The sequence below is a fragment of the Mesitornis unicolor genome, unplaced genomic scaffold, assembly GCF_000695765.1.
Source record: "Mesitornis unicolor isolate BGI_N332 unplaced genomic scaffold, ASM69576v1 scaffold6424, whole genome shotgun sequence".
In the NCBI taxonomy this organism is placed as follows: domain Eukaryota; kingdom Metazoa; phylum Chordata; class Aves; order Mesitornithiformes; family Mesitornithidae; genus Mesitornis; species Mesitornis unicolor.
Window position 1 is genome coordinate 24,391 of NW_010181968.1, and position 16,822 is coordinate 41,212.

General features: G+C 41.0%; 2 protein-coding genes across 2 annotated transcripts in view; one reads left to right on the forward strand and one right to left on the reverse strand.

The window, feature by feature from the left end:
* The window catches only part of PSMD1 (proteasome (prosome, macropain) 26S subunit, non-ATPase, 1), a gene marked incomplete at its 5' end in the record, with an annotated part of 67,041 nt that overhangs the window by 22,601 nt on the left and 27,618 nt on the right, over positions 1-16,822 (forward strand). The window lies entirely within an intron of this gene.
* HTR2B (5-hydroxytryptamine (serotonin) receptor 2B, G protein-coupled) lies at positions 801-11,414 on the reverse strand. Its single transcript, XM_010183594.1, has 3 exons — positions 11,102-11,414; positions 4,030-4,230; positions 801-1,930 (listed from the first exon to the last, which is right to left on the reverse strand). Exons 1-3 carry the CDS (start codon positions 11,412-11,414, stop codon positions 1,050-1,052), a joined length of 1,395 nt encoding a protein of 464 aa, XP_010181896.1. The 3' UTR covers positions 801-1,049.

Sequence of the window (16,822 nt, forward strand, 5' to 3'; positions counted from 1 at the left end):
AGGTCTAGATAATACTGTTTTCTCTGCTGTCTTTTGAGCACTTGCTCTTGTTTTCAAGTGAAATAGCTATCTGAGCTGTGATTTTTCCACTTTGTGTGAACAATATTGGATGAGGGAGTGCCAGTGGTCGTAAAAACAGAAGTGTGCTCATATAAATTAAAGGGATGTTCTAAGCACTGCCTGTTGTGTTTTACTTAGGATCATTGATGTATTGTCCTATTTTGGTTAAATGCTCTTATTTTCTTGAGAACAAAGGGTGGTTTCTGTTACAGATTTGACGATATCAGATTTACGTGTATGTGAGAGTAATGGAGACGAAATTCAGGTGGCCAAGAGATTCTGCTCACCCTTTTACAGTAAAACCACAGAGGGATAATTTCAGCACATGGGATTTTTTTATTGCTCTGCTAAGAGCAGTTTTAGCCCTTGAGGAATGGGCACGTACACCCTGTGGTCCGTGGAGCGAGTGATTCTGCTTGTAACATACAAACCCTCAGAGAGAAGAGAAGCTCGTACGTGGATACGCAATCTCAGCAGAGGAATGTATTTGTAGGAGGCAATGCAGTGAGCTTGTGTGCTGTTTTGTTTACACAGAATAAAGGTGAATTTAAATTAAAATCGGCAAGCTCGTATCCCCCTGCTAATTTCATCAGAGAGCATCAACCTAAAGAGTGTTCTGTCTTCTTGCCAGATGTGAATGTTCGAGTAGTGTTTGTACAGGGATGCTTTTCTTACAAAAATATACTTTAAAGAGACTGAAGATGATGAGAACTGAAGTCAGATACTCAAACCGATTTAGCTTTATTTATTTCCCTCTTCCTGTAGGCTACAGTTCTGCATTAGTCATTTATCATGGAATGAAGTTCTGGTTGCCACCGTGGGGTTGGAATTAAAGTAGAGGAGACTTTGGAGGAGGGGAATTAATATAAATTTATAAGATATTGCTTGCATAAATAACAGAAAACAGTAGTATTTATACCCTCTCATAGCACAATTACCTAGAATAATACATACAGTAATACTATGATGTGGACGTGGCTGCCATCCCACTATACATAGCTGATTTGTTCTTCTGTTTTATCAACGTCATTATCTGAGAGCAGCAACGTGTCCAGCAGAATGGCCGATGACGCTTGGATGGGTGAGCTCCTCAGCCTCATCGGGCTCTGGTACATAATGGGGTTAATCCCATTTCTCATCCCATGCATGACAAAGAGCTTGGAGTTTTCTGCCATGGAGCTTCTGAAAGAGATCCTGCTGGAGCGCTTCCGAAGGGCCTTGACAGGCTTTGTGGTCCGATAGTTGCAAGTGATATACCTGCTGAAAGCCTCCCGAAATGTCTTGTTGAAGAGCGTATAGACAAGAGGGTTCACTCCTGAGGATACGTATCCTATCCAAACAAATATTTCCATAAGCTTTTGAAAAAGCTCCTTGTTGCAGGAGTTGCACAGAACTGAACTTATGTTTGTTATGAAGAATGGGCACCACATCAACAAGAAGAGAAAAAATACAATCCCCAAAACTTTGGACGCTCTTTGTTCGTTGGTTATCGTTTGCATGGACTTCCTCCCTATTGTAGACACTCTGCAGATGGGCACGTCGTGGGACAAAGTCTTGTCCTTCCTGGAGCCGTTGAGCATGGCCACCTTTTCTGGGGAGGAGGCGGGCGTTGTGTCACGCTGAAATACCGTGGACACGGTGGACCAGGTGAAACGCTGAGGCGGCTTGTTGATCAGGTAGGCCTTCTTGCGTAGCACCTGGATGGTCAGGAAATAAGTGACTATCATGATCGCAAGGGGAATGAAGAACGCAGCCACTGATCCGTACAGGATGAAGTCATGGAAACGATCGGGCGTCAGGGCGCATGTGATGTTTGTAGCGTTGCCGTTTCTATCTTCAATGCCTCTGATAGGGACCGGAATAGCAATGCCTATAGGAGAAAAACCAAGCACTTCAGCATAGGGTAACCACTTGCAATCTCTTTTTTTGGGCCTGAAGCCTTGGGGTCTCTAAACAACGGTAGTTCCTGAGCTCTGGAGCAGGCACAGGGTGATGGAGGGAACGTGAATTGTTGGGAGCATCACGTGGGTAATTGGGCAATAAGTACTCTGTGAGACTTGGCGAGCTCAGCTCTAACAGAGGGCCCTTTCTAGGGAGACTGGGTCTAACCCTTAGCGATTGAGGAAGCAGTATGAAGTTGCCAACTTCTCAAGTGTAAAACACATGAAGTGCTTTGACTCTCCTTGTTTGAAGTAGTGTGGCTTTTCCTCCAGTGAAATGTGTTTCCCCAACGCCATCTGCTTCTTCCCCACCCCCCTCCGTGGTTAGTGTGGCTTTTCCTCTAGTTAAATGTGTTTCCCTAATGCCATCTGCTTCTTCCCCACCCCCCTCCGTGGTAACCTTTGCACTTTTTGAAGGGCAGTTCTGTAAATACATAAAACTTGTCTTTTCCTCTTATCTTAACCGCATCAGGTGACTGGGCACAGACAGCTGATTTTTTTCACCCTGCTTGACTCTTTCATATATACAAGTAGTTAAATAGATGCCAGAATTATGCAGTGTGTGTTTGAGACGGATTTGTTGTTTAAAATCTCTTGCATATTTAGGAGTGTTTAAATGAGGGTAGCTAGCTCTGTAATTCACCACTCATTTGAAAAAAATGTTAGCAGCCTTGTCTTTTAAATGAATTTTTTATAACCACTAAATTACAGTCAGCACTTCATTTGCCAGCAGTCTGACACTACAACAAAAACAACAGGTTCCTTGCTGTCTGCTGAAGGTTATTTGTGCTGTGTTTCCTGATACCGCTTAATGAGATGGAGCGATTTACCGTACTCCTCTATTACTCAGCTTTCTGAATTTGGTTGAAGGCAGCGAGAGCAAAATGGTTTACCCGTCAGCCACTTTATCCCTTTCTTAGTAAGAGACACACCTTCAGATACAACAAACATTTAAAATGAGGGTTGAACCAAATTAACCTTTGACTTGGAGAATCCTGGCTCAGCTGCAGAGTACGTTTGTGTTAGATAGAAAAGAACCAGGGAAAGTCCAGTGTTGATTAGCAATAAATCACACATTAAAAGGTCAGCTTGTAAGTGTCTTATCATGCTAACAGTTTCCTTTTTTGTGATAGAGATAGCATCTATCTCCTATCGTCACAGCTCTTCCACAGTTTTTTTCAAGTTGAAATTTTTGCATGTATCCTTTGAAGAGGCTGGATGTACCTATTCTCCATCATTGACCTTAATAATCCAGAATAATTTTGTTCCTTCTCTTGCACACAGAGCGTTCAGCACTCTGCCTGTGGCTGCCTGCAGCACGCATCACGTTATTTGGATTAAATGTTTTCACCTCTTTAGCTCATTTAACAGGTTTATTTTTTTAAGCATTAAAGACAGGTGAGGTGCCACGTGCACATCACAGAGGTGCTAATATCATAAAAGTTTATACATTGACATCCTCTATGTGAACTGTTCAGGGTTTGTTTGGTTTTTCTTGCTTAGAAGTTAGCCTTTCTATGTGCTGTATTGCCAACGCATCTAAGTCTTCAGTGTGACTGTCACTAGCCACTCATTTATCTTTCAGTCTATGATGTAAGTAACTAACCTTTTTTTACTTCATGGGACAACTGTAAGGCACAGATTTTAGCAGCATCTACTGAAGGCTTAAAATTGTGTTTTGGACAGAGTATACTGCTACAGGAACATGAAATCTTGCTTTCCCAGGAGACTTGCTATGCATGCAGATACTGTCTTCTGATTTGGGGGCTTCTAGGACCGTGAAGAAGAGTGATGATTATCCCTACTCAATCCTTGCTCTTTCTGGTGAGCCTTATAAGGAGCAGCGATTCAGGCAGATTTTTATGATGTAGCTACGTATGATCCAAGAGGTGGACTTAAGCCAGCCTGGGTGTTAAGGTCTGCTAACCAATAGCACTGGGCCAAATTTTCCATTTTGCTCAGCTTTCACCTGTTGTTTCGGACATGAAAAGCTTCTGCATTCCTTTTCCAGTCTCCAGGTCTCACATACCTATTGAAATGAGCCAAACCACGATGATTTTGATGATTGTTGTAGCCCATGAATTGTACTGACTGGCCTGGATTGGCTTTTTAATCGCAATATAGCGGTCTAGGGAGATGGCGCAGAGGTGCATGATGGAAGCTGTGGAGAAGAGGACGTCGAGGAACAGCCAGATAGGACACAAGGCTGTTGGAAAAGGCCAGGAGTTGTCTGAAAGAGAACAGAAAACCCATTAGAATTTAAGCTTTTACAGAGTTTTCAGTGTGTGATTATTTTCCCTTAGCATCAACACCTTTGAGAAGCTCATAATAACAGAGGAACTGAACTTTGCCACTGCCTCAGCTGGATTCTGTCGTAGGTTTTCATTAGCTCCTAACTTGCAAGGTTGCTGCCATTGTATTGATCAGGCTGCTTGTGCACTATAAGCCTCCCCTTGTCTTTACATCCTTTTTAGATCCTAAGCTTTTTGCGGCAAGGGCTCTGGATAAAAATGGCTTTAAAAAATGGGCCATGACTGTTCTAGGACCTTGCTCCCTGCTGTTAAATGACTATTTTCAGGTATGTCTGCTCGAAAGTCCTATGATTCAAGGTTGCATTAAATGGAGGAGATAATGGGTCATAACCAGTGTATCAGCCTGTGAGTGCAGAACCATGGTTGAACCTCAGTGGTGATCTTGAAGAGTCTGTTTCACATAGTTTTAAAATCATTTACTGTGTCACTTCACCAGATCCAGTTGAGCTCTAATGTGGCAGAGCAGAGCTCTTCTGTCAGTAATTTTATAAAAGTTGAAAGGCTTTTGTGTGTGTCTTGGTTTTGGTTTAGGGTTTTTTTTCTCCCTCTTCAAGAGTGATGGCTTGGATTTTAAATCTGGCATCCTGATTTTATGGTAGTTACCTGCCTTTAAAGTTAATCTTTATAGTGAACACTGGGTCTGTCAGCTGTGGTGTGTCCAAGAGAAAGGTTTTTGTAGTGTTTAACTTTCCAAAAGGCTCACATTTTTGAGAGCTGTCTCCCCTCATCAGTGTTTACAATACTAAACCTAATGAACTTGAATGAAGCTCTGATTATTTTGTTCTGAGCTGCTTTATTTTCACTCACAAGTAGCTTATATTACAATTCAGTGCTAGCAGGGTTCAGTTTGAGGTGCACCTTAGTGTTGTGTGTCTAGAAGAAGGTTCTGTAGCCCTAGGGAAGGGTGTGCGAGCACAGAAGTTTTTTCTGTTTCTAATGGTAGAAGTTGACCTCCCAAATATATCCTCCTTCCTTATCAAATTCAGCTGCACTCAATCAGTAGGCACATTAACATTATTGCCAGAGAAATCAGTTCTTCATTGAATGACAATTAAGGGGAAAAAAAGAAAGACATTTCTAACAAATCAGCTTGGCTTTAATCTCCTTGTTCTGAATAAATAGATCTGCGTGCTGAAAATACCAAATGAGCTGGACTGTTGTAATGCCCAGGCTTATCAATGTGGTAAATGTTGCAGGAGTTTGAGATTAAAACATTTTTTCATAATGAGACTGATAGATGGGAATGATGATGGTGCTGCCTTGACTTGAATTATAAATTCCAGAGGATGGAAAATTTTATAAAGGCGCACATTGTACATAATTGTCTGCACTCTTAACCCGTGGTGGGAAACCTCGTATGTCAACTAAAGAGAAGGGACGGATGGAGCCCTGAACCTCACCTCACCCGTCCCCAAAGCAGTGGACTCAGGTGAGGATGATATAGGCAGTGAGGGAGAAGGAAAAGAGATGGTCTATTTTCAAATCAGGCGCACATCGTACATAATTGTCTGCACTCTTACCCGTGGTGGGAAACCTCGTATGTCAAATAAAGAGAAGGGACGGATGGAGCCCTGAACCTCACCTCACCCATCCCCAAAGCAGTGGACTCAGGTGAGGATGATATAGGCAGTGAGGGAGAAGGAAAAGAGATGGTCTATTTTCAAATCATTTTAGTATCCAGCTGTGTATTTCCTAAAATAGCTCTCACAGTTGAAATGGTGCTTCAAAAATGACTCTGTCAGCAGGTATGAGAAAGTTGTGATTAGTAATTATGAAATGCTTATTCGTATTTTATTTTCCTATCTGCACTTTCAGCTGGCAGTGAGGTTTGGTGCCTTTCTGAAGAAAAAAAGGAAAACCAAAATATCTTGTGGCTCATGTAACCAGCTGTGATGGAAAAAAAAAAGCCAATTAAAAATACAGTTAAAAGAAATAATTGATTTGATGGACTTTAAATGTTTCTGCTCACTCCAAAAAAAATAAGAGTACGTCTCTTGATTCTGTTCAGATAAAATGTGAACAGTGGGAAGCGTATTCTGCATCTGGAGAGATGGCAGCTGGCACAGCTGGATTCAGGTGAGCAGCCAGTACTGCTGGTGCAGAGCACTCGGGTGCTGGATCACAACTGCTCTGCTTTCTGGAGAAACTCTTTCCTTTTGTAGTGAATTTACTCTTTGCAGAAGAAACCCCTCTAATATCTTGCACCAAGAAGCTCTCTTCCTTCTTTTAAATATAGATACATTTAAGCAGCTATCTGTTGCAAAGCAGGCTTGTGCGTTTTTGAGTTGTAAGAGCTTTTGTTGGGAAGTGCAACTGAACAGAGAAAGCTTTGTCTTTATTTTTCTTTAGTTTGGACCTGGTGCAGATGGCAGTAAGTTGTTATCACGTTCATTATTGTAGCATTAGGAACGACTATATTTTTGTGTGTGAGATGATGCTTTTTATCCATACAAAATCAGAGTAGACTTTAAATGCAGCAGCTGGTAAGAATTGGAGAGTATGGTTATTATTTAAACCAAAGAAACACTGTGAAACTGATACCTTGAAGTCCAGCAGAGTCACATATCAAGGTTTATTTTGCCTTTACTTATTTTGATTTGTTGTTTACACCGGTGTTTGAAGCTCTGTGCCTGGGCCTTGAGGGACTGCTCTGGGCTGAAATGTTGTGTTTTCGTGGTGGTGGTGGTGGTAGTGAGTCAGTGTTGGCCTACTCTGTCAGTCTGCGAGTAGGGAAAAGATGGAATATTAATTTCTTCTCAGGACTCAGAAAACATCTCTGACTGTTGAACACGACAGCTTCTTTACTGTCCTGCTTTATAATTCAGACTGAAGGTAAAATGAGGTAGAAATCACTGCCAAGCAGTGATAAGAAGCTGTTACCAGGTCATGCTTTGTTTGGGTTGTTGCAAGTTGTGATTCTCGCAGTATAGATCCACTCTGTTGGAGCAGACCAGAGCATTTACTGGGCTGGCTGAGATTCTCCACCTTCTTTTCCCTTGGGAGTTGAAGTGCTGATTTAAACAAACTAGTGGATTGGATTTTTTAATTTGGGGTTTTTTTAAATGCCTAGGTTACTTGACACATGTGCCTGCCTGAAAACCTGTCTGGTTTCTCCTTCCTACAAACCTCACCTCGGATCCTTCCAGCACTGGATTATCTTCCTTATTTTGAGTCAATACAAAATAAATGTTTTAAGATTTGTCTTGCACCTTAAGAGAAGTAAGATGATCCTTTACCACAACTGCCTACCCTTGATTAATCTTTATTTAAGAAAAGCTTTATTTATAGGTAATACCTTGGAAATGTGTAATCCATAAAACAAAGTACAGTATAGAAGAGCTGCTCTTGCTGTAAGCCGGACGGTTTATGAAGGCTTGGGAGAAAGCACTGCTTCTGTATGTGTATAAGCATGATTAAGAGAGATCTTTAAATAGACTTGCAAATGGTGGTTCTGCTTTAAGGGCTCCTGAAATGTGTTGTCTGTAAAGGATTTTGGTATAGGATGGTGAAAGGTGTTGCCTGCAAAGGATTTTGTTGCAGGGTTTTGTTACAGGATTCTGGTATAGGATGCTGAAAGGTGTTGCATGTAAGTGATTTTGTTGCTGGCAGATGAGGTGTTTCCAGGCTGGAGGCTTCTCTTGTACCCTCGTAGCTGCCTGCCTCTGTTTCTCTGCTACAGTTATACTTGCAGCAGTAGTTGTTCACTGTCATGTAAGATGTTTTAAATTTAGCCAAAGGATTTTTTTTACTTATTAGAGTTACTTTGTGAGGAATAAACTTTGTTCTCTTTCTTATCTTTAGATTTGGGGTTTTGGAAAGTAGCGCTCCATTAAAGCAGTTTTCTGTGGTAGTTTTCACAAGCAAGAAGGGAAGATTTGCTGTGGTTTGTCATCAGTAATGGAGGAAGATTACGGTGGCAAATGCTGGCAATAGATTTTAAAAATAATAGTTTGCAGCCTAGAACGATCAGCATCACCTTTTGATTTTTTAAGTGGATGAATATAAGGAATAGAGAATACATAGATGGTACATGCGTTGTCTCCAGGTAACCCATGGACAACTTCTTCCTGCTGCAGGCTTTGCGAAGGAGAGGCTCTCTCAAGTGCATTTCCTAATTTTGCTATCCAATTAATAGCAACATTTTTGCTTGCCTTCATTAGTTCTCAGTGTTAGAAATCTGTGTAACTCTCTGGAAAGCTAGATTTCAGAGAATGCAGTTATTTCCTAGCATACCCTCCCTTTTTTGGCAGAAATGAGAAGAATTTAGCAAGCAATAAAAGCAATGAAGTGTTTGTATATTCTGCAACTCGCGCTCCTAAATTACAATTGCAGTGTATATTCGTACCAGAGTACATTTGGGTCGCTCTGCTGAGAAGAAATAATCTGCCGCTCATGGCACTATACCTGTGAGCGAGTCACAGGTTTATTTATGTATTTGTTTAATTTTTAAGAGGGCAGCCCTTTATTACAGAGAGAGTCTGTTCATGAAGAATTTTCTGTAGGTGCACGGTCAGGGCATGGAGCCAATATCTGTGGTAAGTTTTAAGTTTGAGTGCTCTGTGGCACCTTGGTTTTTACAGTCGGGAGCATTTAATGCATCTGCACGTTGGTTCCCACCTTTTCCCTCCACATAATTAGATATCAGTCCCAAATCAGAAGCATAATATTTGTGTTCTGTATCTAGAAGCTGCACCCATCTGTGTCAGTATTATGGAAACATTCCTGTGCAGAAGTGCCAGGAGGCTGGATTTCATTGTCTCTCTGGCTATCAATGATTACTCTGCGTTCAAGTAGTTATCTGGCTAATGTAGCTTCAGGATTTCTCCTTGTTAATTATTTAAATGTCTGTTCTAGCTTCATTCCAGTAACTCCTCATGTTTTGCTCATGCTTTGAACTGCTATAAACACCTCAGCATCTTCTCCCAGGCAGTGAAAAGGCAGAGCGGTTTTTCTGGTTGGCTGCCAAAGGAGAGACTTGTGTGCAGGAAAATTCACTTTTAATCACTGCTATGGCAAAGGCTGGTCACAGTCTTAATTACTTGATGATAACTAATTTTGCTACTCTCTTCTGTATTTCCTGCAACATGAAAGATGCTTTTGTTTGAATTTTAAATTAGGATTCCTAGCGTGCTTTACACTGTTGTAACCAGGGTTTAGCACTGGATTAATTGAGAGATTAAGGAGCAATAGCCTCTTTATAAAGTTAAAAAGGAGAGATTTATTAGTCTAGTGAAATAAAAATAATAAACCAAATCCAAACCAAAAAACTTCACCACCACCAAAAAATAACTCCACAAAATCCAGAACCTGCCTTCCCTTTGTACTGATTGCCAGTCCAACGCTAGTACTTTCTGTGGCTAGTAGTTGTATTTTTATTATTAATGAGGCCTTTGGCAGGATCTAAGCAGTTACAGTGTCTGTGTGTAAGTATGTATACACGTGCTTCTTGCCTCTGCACATGTGCACTTACATGACATACCAAGACTTTTTAGAAGTCTGTTTATTTCAAGTTAGAAATCACTATCTTGATCGTGTATGTTCATTTTTCTTTTTACAAACTGTTGCTTGAAAAAAGCCCTATTTTATGATCTCAGCACCGAAGTCTGACCTCCATACCTCTGTTCAGGGAGAAGCAGTCTGTAATACACAGAAATTCTGGCTGCAGGCATTTAGTGAATAAACACATCTGTTAATAAAGTGATACCGGTCTCCAGCAGTGAGCAAAAGCTACTGATGGCCTTTCTGAAATGAAGTTTATGACTGTTTTCTGCTCGTTCCTCCGGCAACTCTTAGAGATCTGGCATAGGAAAACTGAACTTCTGCAGCCTTTCATTATCTAGGGCCCAGTGGTATCTGTACCTTAAAGATAATTGTGAATATCTGTAAGTTTACTGAAAAAAAACCTCTAGCTGATTTTTTTCCATTTATATGATATGAAAATAGGCCATTTAAAATACATTCTTAGAGAAACTTTAGAGTAAAAGAGACAGACTTGCCCATGGAGCTGCCTCTGATTAGTTGTCAAAAGCAATATCTGAAATAAAGCTGGGCACAAGAGAATCTGAAGAAGTCATGCTTTTCCTGTAATGGCTAACCAGAAAGAAAATGTCACACCCAAGGTATGTTCACGTAAAAAATACCTATTTTATTCTATATGCACCAGACTAAATGATAAATCTTCAGTCTCAGACATGGATTAAGACTTCCTTGCCTTGGCAGATGAGTTAATTCTTTGAGATGCGGAAGAAAATGGGTTTTTCTGAAACTGGTCCTGGTAAAGTTTCCTGTCACTGATGGTGCCAGGGTCCATCTGTGACTGCTCACGGTGCTCGGAGTCAGTGCTAAGGTTGAATCAGGTGCCTGACTCCTAAAAAGTTCAAAACCTGTACTGAACAGATACCTAGTCTTCATTTCACATTTTTTAAGAGAAGACTGCCTGCAATTAGTGTGATATCCTATAAAACAGATACCAACAGTGTGCTGATGTTGTTAGAAGTAATATCACACTGTACAAAATGTAATTTCCTGTATCCAGCTCCAATTTAGTATCAGTTCTAAGTCTCAGGTGGATTTTGAATGGTCTGTTTCAAAGGAAAGAATATCCATAGTGGGTATACTTCCCGTGGAGACATGAAGCTATTTTAAGGTGAGAGGGAGAGAGGATTTAGTAAAATTCAAGTGATTTTTAAAATTGTAATGGTAGAAAGCAAACAGTTTTTCTGTTTCAATTAGACCTCCCCAGATTGTCCCCTGTACACTAGCCTGATGACACGAACACGCTGCACTTACCAAATAATATTATGAGGAGAGCGATTGGCATCACGAACAGCCCCACCAGCAAATCTGCCACCGCCAAGGACGTCAGAAAGTAGTTGGTAGCGTACTGCAACTTTTTCTCCAGAGACACGGCCAGGATGACGAGAATGTTCCCCCCAATTGTGGGGATTATCACCAGGAGGATCAGCAGCGCTGCCCAGCGCACTTTGTTTCCTTGTTCATCGCTTGGGTAGTCCTGCTCGGGTTCTCCTGTTACCGGGAGAGGTGACAGAGATCCATTGCCAACTCCAGACCCGTCCAAGAAATGTGAAGGGTAATAGGACATGTTTGTATCCAGCAGAATGTATTCGGGAGCTGTATTTTGTGCAGAAATTGTGTACAATGGAAGAGTTCACTGCTCCTCTCTGGTCCAGGATGGTCCTGAAGAAAGGCCAGCATGGTCAGTATGGTGAACTGGTCATCTGCTATTTTCAGACACTGTAACAGTCTCCAAGCTGGTATTCCACTTTTTTTATCCAATGTCTTGCTGGGCTCAATTAGGTTTTAAAAACGCAAGTCCTGCCGTGTGTCCATCTCTGGCTGGAGGGGTGCAGTGGTCTGCTCTCCCCTTTATAGCGAGCTTCAGGTTTCAGAAGATTACAGGAGGCAGTTCAATAGCTGTGAAAAGTAAGCAGTGCATTAGCTTCCTTTTTTATCTTTTTTCCTTCTTTCCACAGCAGTAAAAAGTGATAGATTTGGTTGCCAAATGGTTCCCTTTAGCTACAACGTACGTAGATTGTCTCTCTGTAAGTACGAACTGATGCGAAGGCAGATGCTTGCATTGTGTATATGCAACTCCTCCTCTCCCAAGCGTCTCGTCTCCAGCAGCGTGTGCGTAGGCAGGCGGCAGTTCCCATATTTCCCCTTATTAAGAATCCAATTTCTCCACGGAGGGTCACCCCAAAAATATCTTGAGAGATGATGTATGAGGTTTCTGTTTTAAGATCTACAGTTCCTCATTTATCAGGTGAGGGTCAGGAAGCTGTAGACAATAAAACACCGGTGACAGTCTCAAGGGGACCGTAAAGATTTATGGAACTGAGACATCTAAATTTACCCAGTACTTAGAGGGGGGGCGACTAAACTGCTTGTTTTTGTAATCTGAGCAGGGCTTTTATTATGTGCAGCCTTTTCTCTCCCTCTCTCTTTCTCTCTCTCAACTTCACTGAAGACTTAACGCTTGCATTTCCCCCTCCGAGCAGAGACTAAAACAGCTGTCGTGGTTAAGCTGAACAAATGCTCAGTTGCTGAGAAGATTTGATGTGTTGCAGTTTCCAGGTGAAGAAAGCCTTACCTCTTTCTCTTGTGTTTTAGCAGAGTTCACTTTGCATCTGGGAAGATCCTTTCTAGTTTTCTTTCTCATCATGTGGATTTTAAGATAAGATTTTTCACTACTTTCTTGGGAAAAAGTTGGTAATTCGATTTTTGTTTTTATAATTATTCTAATTATTATAGAAATATATATATGCTTTTCTTTAGCACTTATGTTTCTTCTAACACCAAGATTAAGAATATTTATACTGGGAAAACTACATTTCTTACCGAGGTATTTTGTCTAATTCTTAAATGGAGAAGAAGAATCCTTCTTGCCACATTGAGGAAAAGAAACAAAGATTGTTTTCTCTTTTTTTGCTGTCCTTTCTCCTCCATTCTTCTGCTGATTTTACTTCAGTGATCAGCAGTGTGTGCAGTTTTCTCTGTTCATTAGCAAACCTCGCAGTCTGCTGCTGCCCTTGTTTGCTGATGGACTCACTGCAGCGTATCCAGCTCCGGTGCCTGAAAATCAGGGAAGTAAATGAGGGGGGGTTTGGCTGGAAAAAAGCCAGAGAGGATTAAATTGATTCCGTCCTGTAATGTATGCTCCATGTAGCTGTATCAGGATGTGCAGGTCCTGTAAATGACCCTTCGCGCTCAATATTGTCACTATACGCGCGGTAGCGTGGGGATGCCTGCGCGCTCGCTCGCTCTCTGGACGGAAGCGTGGTTAACCCTAACAAGTTCTGCCGCCCCATAAGCACTCTGGGTTTTTCTTGACTGATTTTATAAAAGTATTGTCTAGTACACTGCTTAAGTGTGCACACTGTTGCTTTAAATCTTGCTCCATGCAGCTGCTTTTTATTATCACCAGTGTTCTCTTTTGTTTCCTTCCAACTTTCAGTCAGATGTGTGTATGGTCTCAAACTTCATCCTATAGCCCTGCATTAAAATGGAAATAGAGCTCCCTTCCAAGGACTTCAGCCGGACAAGTGTGAAATAAAATCCTGGAGTTTAAGGCCAGAAGACACTGTGAGATCATGGTCTGTCACCCTGTATGGCACCGGCCATTACAGTCCATGAATTGCAAGTGCTCAGCAGGCTTCAGCTGGGAATTGGGTCCTCAGTGAACCGTGAATATTTTATATTATTAAGGGAAAAAACCAAACAACAAACTAGTATTCATATCTTTAGAGGCTAAAGAGAGAAAGCTGCTGCCAGAAATTAGTGGAAATACTTGACTTAAAGTGTGTTCAGATCATACAACAGAATTTCCAGCAAACTTGTTTTCTTTTTTCTTTTTCCTTTTTTCCTTTTTTCCTTTTTTTTTTAATTTTTCCTGTTTAAATGAAACCTTTGGTAAGAGTCCATGCTGTAATCATTTGCAATTGACTTTTAGTATCTATTTTCTTCAGAAAAGCATACAGTAGAAGGTAAAGATTAATCCAGCATTGGTAATTCTGTTTCCTTACCTGAGCACCTCCACATGGTCACCCCAGACAGTACTGGAATTAGTGTGGAACGCATGAAAACATACAAAAAGCAGAAATCAAGAGAGGACAATACTGGACTGGGCTAATGAGCATTTGAATTCAGTTTTCCTTAAGCTCAACTATGTCTAATCAACTTCTGGTTTATTTTCTAAATCTTGAAGGCTCTGCTGGCATTAATCTAACTGTACTTGAAGTCTTTACCAAAATTGCCCTTGGATTAAACGCGAGCAGCGTTCACTCTTTCTGAAGCTTGTTTTCCTTCATCATTGACACTTGAGCTATTTCTTTGCCTGTTTGAAAGGCGACTGAATTACTACTGCTTTTTGGAGATGGGACTATTGGCAATATGTCCAAATCATAAATGGAAAAAAAAAAAACGTTCCAGAGTAAGGCTACCAAAGTACAGTAAAAGACCGATTAATCCTGGCACTTCAGTGGTCTACGTGTGGGTGTCTGCCACGTGCAGATCTTCATGACATACCTGAATTTAAATAACAGAATTAAAACTTCTGGGGAAAAACAGACTCTGCATCTATAGAACCATCTGCCAACCATCAGCATCAGTTACTAATGCAAGCCCCTGTTGGAGCTGAAGCATTATCTTGACAGAGGTTGATTATTATTATTATTAGTAGTAGTAGTAGTAGTAGTATTACTACTACTACTACTACTATTATTATTATTATTTATTATTCACATTTTCTCAGTAGATGCTATCCCTTAACCACTTCAGTGTGGGGGAAGTATCAGTCATAGAAATGTAATTTTGTGACCTTGAGTTCTGTATTGCCTCTTTATAAATTTCCCTCACAGATCTGAAAAGCATCACTGTTGGTTACTGCAGTAAGGAGCTGTTTTGGTCAGAGTGAAAATCAAGTGTTCCCACTTCTCTGGAATGCCTCAGTGGATGTCAAAATGTAATTTACATGACAAAAGCATCTCTTTAGCCACTAGAATGACTAAATTAAATAACTTGGGAGGGAGAAGGCACCTTGGTGAAGCACCAGCTGAAGGCTGTGCTGTTGCCTGCAGCTTGTGCTGATGAAAGCTGTGTAAACACATTGTTGTCTAATTGAAAAGGAAAAGGTTCTTTTAAATATGGATAAAAACAGAGTTTTCTTAGGAAATTGCTGAGGAGCATGATATGAGTTGAGTTTATTATGTATAATTATATATACATGATATGCATGTAGACTTGCATAGCTTATATACCTGCTTAGTGCATTGTTTCATTTCAGATGGATAGAAAACTTATCTGCCTTTTGTGATGTTTTTGAACTTTCCTGGGTTTGAATGATTCCTGAATATTAAAAACACATAGCCCTGTGTATCTGTTAACCTGTTACAACTCTGCAGCAAGTTCTTTGCTGCACACTTCTGGCCAGGCTTTTTGCATCAGCCTCTGTCCTGCCCCTGTGTCCAGCTCCTCTCCTGAGTTCATGATGATAAACCTTAAATCTTGCTAGACCCCACTCCTGGTCCACTGTAACCAGAATATTTGAACCATGCATAGATATATTTTTTTCCCTCATCCCTTGCTGTTATTTCTGTTTTCAAATTGCTGATACTATTTTCTTTGAAAGAACCACATCTACATTGGCTGTCAGCTTGCACTGGTGATGGCGTTACCCAGTTGGTGCAGAGCCCTGGAGTTCATCTGCTGGAGGCTGTGTTACACATGAGAGAGTTACAGGAAACTCCTGGCACAGGAATGGCTCGGATCCTTTTTGTCAAAAGCGAAGGAGGTGGAGTTTACACCTGAGCTTACTCTACACTGAAATACATCAGTTTGTTGCATTTTTCTGTGCAGGTTTTCCACCTTTCATGTTTTCCCCCCTCTGCTACACACACCCCCTTCAAAAATGTCTGCAAATTGTGCAATGAGAAATCTGCATTCCTCTTGTATTAACTTACTCATGGATGAAATGAAACTTCTGTTAAACTTCTCCTTTTTCTTAATCTATCACTGGTACTACCAAAGCAGCTTGTGGAAATAGTTCTGTATCAAATGATTAATTTATGTCCAATAGTTTAGAAAGTCATAAATATTTAGAATCTTTTGAAAAATGACTGGGGAGACTTAATGAGGAATTTAAAAGATATATTTGACATTGTTCTTTAATTCTCTGACATTTAATTTTTCACTGAGTTGTAAAGTCCTTAAATATTTAGACTAAAAAATAGGAGTATGTTAGTGATGCTTCAGACACTTCCATTTTTAGTCTCAATCACAAGAGCAGTGTGATGGTTTATTTTCTGTATTCTCTTTATTTACTTATTGATGCTACCTTATATACATAAACAGTTTTCATGTTTAAGTATTGCTGGAATATCAAGAGACATGGCAATAGTCCTCTAACCTTCAAAATGTGCCATTTACAGCATTGGAGATAAGCTGCGCAAAGGTGTTTGGATGTGATTCTCACCAGGCTGTGATTACAAGTTTCTAATTTGTTTTGTAGTGGTGTTGCGTGCCTCTTGGAAAACAAGATTAAAGTGGACTGTTAAACAGAGTTGATGCATCTAACGCTGTGCCTCCTGTGGTAGCAATGATCAGCACTGGTGCGGCCAGCAGGAGCAGGGAAGTGATTGTGCCCCTGTGCGTGGCACTGGTGAGGCTGCACCTCGAATCCTGTGTTCAGTTTTGGGCCCTTCACTCCCAGAAGGACATTGAGGGGCTGGAGCGTGGCCAGAGAAGGGCAATGGAGCTGGGGAGGGATCTGGAGAAAAAGAATGATGGGGAGCGGCTGAGGGAGCTGGGTTGTTTAGTTTGGAGAAGGGGAGACTGAGGGGGGAGACCTTATAGTTCTCTGCAGTTCCCTGAAACGAGGGGTAGCGAGGTGGGTGTTGGTGTCTTTTCCCAACTAGCAAGTGATAGGACGAGAGGAAATGACCTCAAGTTGTGCCGGGGGAGGCTTAGATTGGATATTAGGATTTTTTTTTTTAC